Source organism: Panicum virgatum, chromosome 6N, assembly GCF_016808335.1.
Source record: "Panicum virgatum strain AP13 chromosome 6N, P.virgatum_v5, whole genome shotgun sequence".
NCBI lineage: Eukaryota > Viridiplantae > Streptophyta > Magnoliopsida > Poales > Poaceae > Panicum > Panicum virgatum.
Window position 1 is genome coordinate 38,456,985 of NC_053150.1, and position 10,618 is coordinate 38,467,602.

At 50.0% G+C, this 10,618-nt stretch overlaps 2 protein-coding genes across 2 annotated transcripts; one reads left to right on the forward strand and one right to left on the reverse strand.

Annotated features, from left to right (window-relative positions):
- The first annotated feature begins 130 nt into the window (after positions 1-130).
- LOC120680155 (heavy metal-associated isoprenylated plant protein 26-like) lies at positions 131-1,477 on the forward strand. Its single transcript, XM_039961776.1, has 4 exons — positions 131-502; positions 591-678; positions 750-831; positions 950-1,477. The coding sequence occupies exons 2-4, from the start codon at positions 667-669 to the stop codon at positions 1,141-1,143; spliced, it is 288 nt and encodes a 95-aa protein (XP_039817710.1). The 5' UTR covers positions 131-502; positions 591-666; the 3' UTR covers positions 1,144-1,477.
- Positions 1,478-6,275: 4,798 nt separating this feature from the next.
- Positions 6,276-10,269, reverse strand: LOC120677769. Its single transcript, XM_039958961.1, has 2 exons — positions 9,983-10,269; positions 6,276-6,751 (listed from the first exon to the last, which is right to left on the reverse strand). The coding sequence occupies exons 1-2, from the start codon at positions 10,152-10,154 to the stop codon at positions 6,468-6,470; spliced, it is 456 nt and encodes a 151-aa protein (XP_039814895.1). The 5' UTR covers positions 10,155-10,269; the 3' UTR covers positions 6,276-6,467.
- Between the last annotated feature and the right edge of the window lie 349 nt (positions 10,270-10,618).

Here is a 10,618-nt window from a genome sequence, read left to right on the forward strand (position 1 = left end):
AGCCTGATTCTATCTGTGCAACCGAATGGTTGTGAAATGTGTTTGTGGAGTAGCAGCAGGTGGCAGTGCTATCGTTGAAAATTAGCGGCAATTGGTTGGTGTGAACTGTGAAGATTCTGATCCTGCTCTGTATGGCAACGGCAGGTTTGACAGGTTTGGCTTTGCTGATGATGTTGGTAGCCTACTCTACTCGCACTGCCGCCGCCCGCCGGTGCCATTCTTGTTGCCCTCCTCTGGCGGTCTAATAGTCGATATTCACACGGCGTTTCCAAGATTCCGATCGTGCTGTCCGATTATGGTGTGCTCAAGAGTCCAAAGCATCGTCACAAGGCCGGCAGCGGCAGCCGGCTTCGGGTGGGAGGAAAGGCCAAGGGGTCAGAAAAGGACAGGCATGCTCATACGTGCAAGGCAGGCAGGCAGGCAGGCACCTGCGTGGATGGGTCAGAATCTGATTCTTCTCGTCGAGGAGAGGATGCTTGATGGTTGCCTCGACGAAAGCTAGGTATCAATTCAAATCCCCTTAGCCCCAGCTGCCTTCCCACTCGCTCACTGCCCTTGCAAACCAACCTCTTTGGGTCGGGGACCTTCAGGACCACCTCCATCGCCGGCGAGGCCAGGTCGATCGCCGCCGCCGCCATCGGCCGTGGTTGAGCAGCTGGGAGATTGATGAGCGGCAAGGTAACTGCTGATCACCATGGTGGCCGACGGTCCTGGGAGTGAATGACTGGTGTTTGTGATGTTGGGTGCAGTTCTACTGCATGACGGTGAGGATGAACATCGACTGCAACGGGTGCTACCAGAGGATCAGGAGGGCGCTCCTCCACATGCAAGGTCAGCAGGAAAAGAAAAATCAACCAAAGGGGGGCAGAACCATGCTTCCTCTTCTTGATCAGGAAAATTCAGAAGGAGTAACTTGTTACTGATGCTGGTTCTGTGCCTCTGCTTCCAGAACTGGAGAGCCACCTGATCGACCGGAAGCGGCACCGGGTGAGCGTCTGCGGCGCCTTCGTGCCGCAGGACGTGGCCATCAAGCTGCGCAAGAGGACCAACCGCCGTGTGGAGATACTGGAGATCAAGGAGGTCGATGCCGGAGGCGGCGGAGGAGACCAGCCGCCGGAGGGCGGCGGCGGCCAGCAGCGCTGAAGGAGAGTGGCCGCAGCCCGCCAGGGCAGGCAGGACACGCACAGCCTCCCTAGACCGGGACCGTCTGCGTCCGGGACTCCGGACCGGCGTGGCGTTGCCCGCTTGCTTTTAGGTCCCACGTCACCGTGGCTCATGCCGGGTTGCTGGTGCCGTCCCGGTAATCTAGCGCCAGTGGCAGTGGTCTCTAGGCTTTACTGCTCCTTGTAGACTTGTAGTTGGAAGTTGGAACGCTGTATTTATCTAAAAAAAAGAAGTTGGAACGCTGTAAGCACACACAGTCAGCTAAAGATGAAGCGAAATGGCATGTCATAGGCGCACTGTTCGAAGCACTGAACTACTGAAGCAGATAGCCGCCATATCCCTTTTGATTCTGCTGTCCATTGTCCTTGTCCATGGATGCTCACGATGGTAGCGAAGAAAAAAAAAATCTAGTTAACTATCACAAAAGTTTGATTTCTAACTTTTAACTACAAAATCGATAGTGGAGGCTATCGAACTGTCGAAACCGGACAAGTTTGGCCTTAAGGTGGTTCAAAAATATTTTTTTTCATTTTGTATAAATTAAAAATATTCAAATTTTGAAAAATTTATGAGTAATTTATTTTAAATTAGAAAAATAAAAAAAATATAAAACTACTACCAAAATTTTTCTAAAAATGTAACCTATCTGCTGGCACTCTATTTCTCAATTATTTGGATCCAATTTTCTCATGTTCCTAGTATTTATTTGCTTTTAGTTATGCCTATTGTTTTAAAACAAATAAAATTCAAATAAATCAATAATATATATGTCACATTTTCAGAAAAATTCTTTATCCATTCGATATTTTCTAACTTAAAATGAATTAGTTTTAATTTTTTAAATCTAATTTCAATTTTTTTAAAAATATAAAATCATCTTTGAAACCACCTTAGAAGCTAAATTTGTTAGGTTTCAATAGTTGGATGGCTCTCGTTATCCTATTTTATAGTTGAATTGAAGGTTGAAAATTGGAGTTTTGTGATAGTTCGATGTAAACTGAACTTTTCCCTAAAAAAACTATCAAAATTTTCTTTTTCTTTTTTAACTTACCAGAAAGAATGGAAGAATGGAAAAGCTATGAATGTATGGCATGTATCATTTTATCATGTATCCCATTTTTGTTTTCATGTGTTAGCTGTTAATGCTACCATCTTACCCTCTGCAATCATGTTTGTTAGGACAAAATGGACCTTGCATCAGAAGGTTTGACAGCACAACAGCAGAAGGCAAATAGTCGAAGACTTGTTGGTAGCTCACAAATTTTGACAGTACGCAACGGCGGAACCAGGGGGGGCTAGCAGGGGCCACGGCCCCCCCTAAGGCTGAAAAAAAAATTTGAACCTCCCTCTTTTTTGCAGTATATAACAAATAATTAGATAAGTGATTCTACAACAAATTCAATATCTAGTAGCTCACGTTGTATTTTCAATTAAAATCAAGTACATAGTCTAAGAGGCAATAACTACAAGCAAAAAGTAGTCTGTTTTGCATAGCTTCCTCACCGACTTTTGATGAAAGCTCTATCAAAATATCATTTTCAAAATGATTTTATCATGGGAGCCGTGAATAAAGCCATAAAACGGCTTTGCCTGCGAGCAAAAAATTGTGGCTTCTCGCGGCTACCATGATACTAGGCGACTGAAGCCGTTTTAGGAAACAATTTTTTAACACAACTTCAGTTTCTACTTCATCAAAAAACTGTACCAGAGCTATTTTAGGAGGAGCCGCAGCGGCGCAGCCAGGGTTAACGCTACGTACAGTTTGCCTGGTACCGATGCACCAGGGTAATGAAAAATTTAGCACTAGCTAGACTTGCATTTACCATGTATTGTTAATTTTTTTATGGTCTTTAACGGTTGCACCATGATAATTTTAGAGGTAGCTTCGCCCCTAGCCGCAGACATGGCACATAGACTCTGAATCGTTTTTGCAATGGTATAACAAACTAACGGACGCCTCAGCCGAACTGAAGACGTACATACGTCGCAGTAACGCCACCGGCCGCCGCCATGGCCATATGTTGGCTTAGCCTCTTGGCCCCCCCTTCAAAAATTTTCTGGTTCCGCCGCTGGGTGTGGACACATCTACGATCCTTTATCACTTCTAGATTTTTACTAAATTAATTTTAATATCATATTATATATACTATGAAGCGTCTACCTCTCTTCTCTAGCTTCGTCCCGGCGTGGGATCTTTGATCTTCAGAAGTGGAGCTCCGTCATCGGTCGTGGCGTTCAGCCCTCCCCTCCACCCAACCCAACCCACCCACCCACCCCCAACCCTAAAAAAAAGAGAAACTCTTTTGCTCGCGTGGACGTGCGCGGTCGTGGCGTTCAGCCCTCCCCTCCACCCAACCCAACCCACCCACCCACCCCCAACCCTAAAAAAAAGAGAAACTCTTTTGCTCGCGTGGACGTGCGCGGTCGTGGCGTTCAGCCCTCCCCTCCACCCAACCCAACCCACCCACCCACCCCCAACCCTAAAAAAAAGAGAAACTCTTTTGCTCGCGTGGACGTGCGCGTTTCTGCTCTAACGCTATCCACACTCGTGGTCCTCTATTTTCATCCTCTAAAACGAATATTTCTACCTAGTCATCGAAATTCTCTCCTAGTGGGCAAAAGGCGCACGGCGGACAAAGGCGGAGGGCGCGACGCGCGGGGCGGCCCTGCTCGTTCTAGCGGCGAGCGGCCTCCTCCCTCCCCCGGCAAGGTGCGTGAGGCGCTCCTCCGGCCTCCCTTGACCTCCTCCTGCCTCGATTTGGGGTGGGCCGGCGCCGACCCCCCGGCGGCAGTCCCCAACGCGCACGGAGGCGGCCGGCGAGCACGGAGGGCGGACGGCCGGCGGGCTGGACGGCGGGGGCGCGGCGGTCCTCGTCCCCCACGCGCGCGGGCGAGCTCCTTGCTGCCGTGGCGGCCGCGGACGGCGGCGGGCGTGACGGCCACGGACGGCGGCGAGCGCGGCAGGTGTGGACGGCGGCGGGCACGGACGGCGGCGCTGCGGGCGAGCGCGGACGGTGGCGCGGCGAGTAACCGGGGCAGCCGCCGGCGGCGGCCCGGGCGGACGGAGCGGCGGCTGGGTGGGTGGGGGACCTCGCTAGGCGCCACGATGGTAGATAGAGGAGGCCCTCTACCCCACTAGAAACAGTGTAAACGCAAGCTCCCTTTAGGATTGCGCATCGCTTGGAGGGTACCGCTGCAGGCCAATTTACTGTAAAATGGTACTCCAGTAGCATTTACAGATTGCCGGTGCGGGTAGCCTAAGCGGAGTGATGACTGATGAGTAGTGGTATCAGTCGAGGAGTCCCGGTTAGTCCGTTGTTGCTGCACCTGCTGGGTATAAGCATTACTGCATTAGCATGCGCATGCAGCTTGGCACTTTGACCTTGACGAGGAGTCGGCACCGGGCAGTGGACTCGATGGTTACGGCAGCGTTCTTGTCCTCATCTAAAGTAACAAACGGGACGGGGGAGGCGCGGGAGCAGCCCGGACACGTCGGCCCAAAAATCTCGGGCCCTGCGATGCCGATCGTCTGGCTGGCAGCAGCCTGGAGCTTGCGGCCCTTGCGATGGCCTGGCCGCGCAGGGCACGCAGCTGCCTGCCTGCGTACGTGCCGCCTTATCCTATCGCCGTCGCATGCGGCCGGCCGGCTACGCAGCTGCCTGCCTGGCGCCGCCTCATCTCGTCATCCCCCTCCTCTTCTCCTTTGCGAGACAAGGGGCAGCGCTTCGTGCTGCGGCGGGGCGGCTCCTCGCATGCGGCTGCAGGGCAACATCGCGCGGCAGCGGCGAGGGCGAGATGCAGCACGACGCTTTGTGCTGCGGCAGGCCACGGCCACCGGTGCGCAGCGGGACAGCGCCTCGCGTGCGGCCGCAGGGCGGTATCGCGTGTAGGCGGCGAGATGCGGGCGCGCCTGTGCGCCGGGGCCGCAGCTGCCTCAGGAGTTGAGGGCGCAGCTGGCGCTATCTGGCCGCCGGCCCTCTGCTCGGGCTGGGTTTCGCGTGCGGTCCGCCAGCCGTTACCCGCCGCCGACTTGCGTGCTGCTGCTACCAGCAACGCTAGCTCACCACTGCCTGAGAGAAAGGGGATTGGGTTGCAGGCCAGTACGTCTCTTTCTCATTCCTTACTCCCTTCATTACTTAGGCATATTAAACAAGTTACAAACTGAGGTGCTCTAAATTTTGTAGCGGTACGGTGTTCTGCTTCCAAGCCAGCAGACTTGAAAGCTAAAGGAATGGGTTCTGACTGATCAGCAGCAACAGCTTGTTAATGCTAGTGGTCTTGGACATCTTGCACTTACCACTGGGTTTACCATTGATCGATCTTTGCTTACATCCTTTTGCGAGAGATGGAACAATGAGATAAATACTGCACATTTCATGGGATTTGAAATGGCACCATCACTTCGTGATGTTTCATACATTCTTGGCATTCCAGTGAATGGTCATGTGGTGACCGCAGAGCCAATTAGTGATGAAGGTGTGAATCGAATGTTCTATTTTGAATTAAGCTATTGGTGCGATCGATTCGTTGTCTGTAGTGCAGTAATGCAGTGATCTCTATCCACAATGTTATTGTCATTTTTTATTGTATTTATCCTATTTGTTTTAATCACCGTGCTATACAAGTGCTTGCTTCTAGCAGCATGCAAGCGTCGTGCACTTCAGCAGCATGCAAGCCGAGACGTCTGCGCCATGCGGGCTTTGCAGGTCCACCACAAAGGCCACAAATTCTTGATGTCCACCTTGTCATAGTCGCATGACTTTGCAGGTCCACCGCGAAGGCCACAAATTCTTTTGATGTCCACCTTGTCATAGTTTGCGGTCAGTCGCATACCCACAAAATTAATTAGCGACATCATTCGTGGGTTTGCGGCTGCCCACAACCCGCTCCACCTGCATCGTGACCGCATAAATACAATTCTGTCAAAATTAATTAGCGACATCATTCGTGGGTTTGCGGCTGCCCACAACCCACTCCACCTGCATCGTGACCGCATAAATACTACCATATACAATTCTGTATAATTTATAGAACGATTCCTAATTCCTTAAGTAACTATAAATTAGAAACCAAGGCGCGGCGTTGCCGGCGCAGTGTCATGAGCCAGCCCGCACATGAAGCATACATCTGTCTCTTTGCAAGTACAGGCGATCAGGCGGTAAGAGACAACACATTTGCATTCACATCTGAAAACTCCCACTTACAACCCAAACCATGTTTATACCTTTATATATGTTGCCAAGGAACATATCCTTCGTGCATGTTCCCATCTTTTGCTTTCCAACCAAATGTGGTGGGACTGTTTAACTACAATACAGCGGGGCGTTGGCGGGCTTGTAAAGGAAAGTTTTGACGGTGTGTGAGTTTCCTGAAGGCTTGCTGTAAGTGAACTTCACCCCAGAGTGAGTGTCGCCCCTCCGAGTGCAGTGCTGGTGAAAGCTGCTGATGGGTCTTGCCAAACATGACCCCCACCGGTCGCTCTCTGGCATCGTCTCTGCAACGGTGTACGTGCCCTTGGAGTTTGTGAAGGCTTGGTAGTTGATAACCTCGCCAGATTTTGTGATGCAGAGTACAGCAACCTCAGCTCCTATATGAGAGACAAACACGAAGACGAGAATAAAGATCATAGAGCACTTTCAACTGCACATATTGAACACAGAATTAAGAAAGTACAATGGAATAAATACTGAAACATACTTTATGGCTTGCGTGATGCTCACATAAACTAAACATGAGTACATGACTCCATTGGGAGATATTTCTTTTCTCATCCAGAAAGGACTGAAGGGTGGACCAGAGCAATGGAAAAGTTTGACCCAACATTCACATTAATAGGACTTGACACTTCCAGTTCTTATTTTCAAAATATGTAGTCTATCTTTTGACATCTTATAGAAATTTGCTTTTACTCATGGCAAACCAAAGCTAACATTCTAGTGTTAACTGACAGCAGAAGAAGCTAACTAAAGATGTAGCCTGGATGTTGTACAGTGTAGTGTTCGGTGCTGATTCTCAGTAGCCACCCTTTTTACAAAACTTATATACTGAGTTGCAGTGTATCCATGAGTTCCTTTTATATTAAAAGGAAAAAGATGTGAACCTGAATGTTGCATATTGTTTGGTGCCATTCTTGCATATTGTTTGGTGCCATTCTCAGTAGTCCACCCTCTTAACAAAAACAGTATATGATACCCTAATCCAAAAGGCAATTAATTTTAGGAAAATGCTAGACACAACCAGGGCATCCAACCAGGGCGTATGACCAGAAACGAGCTGCTACTGTGCATGTAAGTGTCACATATGACTTGGTCATATATATGACAGTCGGATGCTGGATTGTACGTGTAAAATGCTACAGACACGACCAGGCTATCCGACCAGAGTTAGTTTACTTGAGAATTCGAAGATATACGAGATTAAAGTTTATCCATGCATTTCGTAACAATTTGTCAGTATGGTATTTTTGCATTAACAGTTTAGCTAGACAACATGTGATTCTAAATTTCCATTCATACTTACATAACCAATTCACAAGATTGGACAATATGATACTTCAGCGCAACAAAAGTTTCTTTTGGCACATATTGACAATAACGATGCCAACAATAAGGCTGACCCAAATGTACTACAGACAGTGGTATAAGCCTAGCTTTCCCCACTCTGATTTCCACTGCACAATCATATTACAGTGATAAAGATAATAATCTCATGTACTTTCACTACTGTACACTAAGTGGAGATATGATACCAAGTGTGCTGAGTAGTGAAACAAGGAAATGCCTGATAAAGAGCATGATACCAAGCCCAAAGATATTCTCTAGCAGACCATCCAGAAAATGCATATTTGCCACTATGAAGAGATGGCATCATCGTTGTGGTTTAGACTCAATCCAACATCCAGTTTTATGACTTGATTGGCAATTAGGCGCTGCAACTAGCTCACTATAATTGTTTACTACAGAATATGATTTGGTTTAAAACTAACAAACTAATATTAGGCAATTTGCTGGAAGCTGGAGCATTATTTTCTACAAAAGGTCCTTAAAGCTTCTAAAAATTTCCCAGATAGTCTCTCCAATAAGTCTATTACATGCATGATATATTCAACCATCCACCAAGCTTCACCACCCAGCTGTAATATTTGGTTTATATCAGAATATCTATGTTCTAATCTGTGGTTACTAATGAAGGCGCAAGAGTGAACAAAGGGATATTAAAACATAGAGCGCCACTACTTACTCGCAGCATGATTAGAGTTCCACTACTACTTGCAGTCCTAGCTACTAATTTGCTTTAGCACAAACAAGCTTGATGAAATTGTGAGGTATCAAGTAAGCATGCACCACTTTACACATCTATACTCCTCACTGGCTAAAACAAGGGGCCTAGCATGTCAGACAACAAATTGACACAACAATTAAGCATCGACAAACTTATGCCCCATTCGCTAATAACCCGATTTAATTTCTTGACACCAATTCCTTAATAGTAGAGACTGTAAATCCTCCCGAGGTTTCCTACCCTTAGTCACCAAGTTCCCGGGACGATGGGGACGGGGAACGGGAACGAGGAACATGGTTCGCTGATTTTCAAAATCTTGAAACAAAGGGGGTATACCTCTATGGAACGATGATTTTGGAACGTGGTAACGTGTTCCATATTAATTCGGAACGATATCCCGGGACGAAACGGCCGGAACGAGGATGGTCCGTTTAATTCCCAACTGTCCTATTTATTTTCTTAATCAAGAAAGCAAATGTGAAAGGCTGTTTTCTCGGAGGTGATTAATGGGCCGATGCCTAGGTGTTTGATGGCCCGTTGCCCTACGCACTAAATGTGGCTCTGCAGCACCCCTCCGCAGGGGCATCGTCCAGTCGTCCTCCGCCTAAAAGGTGAAAGGTTGTCGTCTCCGCATCCTCGAAGGCTCGGACGCACTCGGCCGGCGGCGGCTGCAGCCTCGTCGCGCCCCTAAGCGGCTTTGCGCACGCGGGTAGGCCGCCTTCCTGGGCCATGGCGCCTTGGCCTTGGCCACGCCACCCACAGCTTGCGCGGCACCGCCCCATGAGCTTGTGTGTGCAGCCGCCGCCAGCCGGCTGTGCGCCCGTGCGTCGCGTCCGCCGCCACGGGGATGCCGCCCTTGAGGACGGCCGGCTGAAGGGAGGGCGGCTGCTGGAGTCTTAAGTGGACGGGCCGACGGGGAAGAACCGAAGCAGAAGCCGATGTGCTGGCGGGAGGGGCGACCGGACTGCAGTTATCCTGAAGCAGTTAACCCGAGATCCGCTGTCGCACGAAACCCAGCTCGGGAACCACAACCTGCAGCCATGCCGTCGTCCCTGGAGGCCGGGCGCCGCCGCGGGGGCTGCAGCTAGCTGCGAGTGCGCGGGAGATGTCGGCAGCGGGAGGACGGGCGCGGATCCTGGCGGCGGCGGGGGCTTGCGTGGAGGGGTAGTCGGAGGTTCGGCTCCGGCGGTCTACGGAGTCTGCTGATGCGGTGGAGCTGGTGGCCGGTGAGTGAGCGGAGGACGCCGGCGATAAAGAAGAGACGAGCGAGAGAGGTAGCAGGAGAAGATGGAGCAAATTGGTCCATTAACTTGACTTGTAAAATGAAATCGAAAAGAAAAGGAGAGAAATTGAGAAAAATCTCCCAAATCGAAAAAATTCGCGGATAGAGGCTTATATTTCGAAAGCCTTGCGAATTGAAATCTGAAGCAGTTAACCCGATATCCGCTGGAGCGGTCGCAGGAAACCCAGCTCGGGAACATAGGGCGATCGATATATCCGCACGAGGGGACATGAGGTAGTTTAGGGGCTAACTGACCTTCGAGGGCGTGGTCCTCGGGACCGATGGCGGCGTCGCCGCAGACGTCGCAGACAACGCGGCCGCGGATCTCCCCCGTCCACGCCTCGGTCGCCGGGGCCGCTGCGAGCAGGACGGCGAGGGCGAGGCCAAGCAGGAGGAGCTGCCACCGGCGAGGGAGGGCCGCGGCCATGGCTGCGACAGGATCGGTTTGGTTGGTGGAATGAAACCGAGCCGTGCCGTGGACTTACTCCCCCGTCTGCTGCAGATGCGGTCTCCGCTGCCGTGGGGGCGGTGCAGCGCAAAAGTAGAGCCGAGAAAAGATCCTTAATTTTAGTTCCAAATTTTAATTTCTAGGATTCTAGAAAGGGAGAATTCTTACTTAAGTCAATAAAAATACGACACTACCACAAACTTTTTTTTGAAATTTATATTTTTCGACTTATTAATATTCCGGAAAAAATCCGGAATGTTACAACTGGTGTGAGGGAGTAGTGCAAACTTTGACGCCTCCCAGTGTTTGCCTGATGGGATACAATGGTCACGAGCTCGGTGGTTCGCCCGTGCCTTCTCCTTGGTCCTGCTACATCGCTACCGGTGGCGAAAGTGCACGCCCTTTTTACCTTAGAGCACAGTGCGCGCCACAGCGGAACCAAC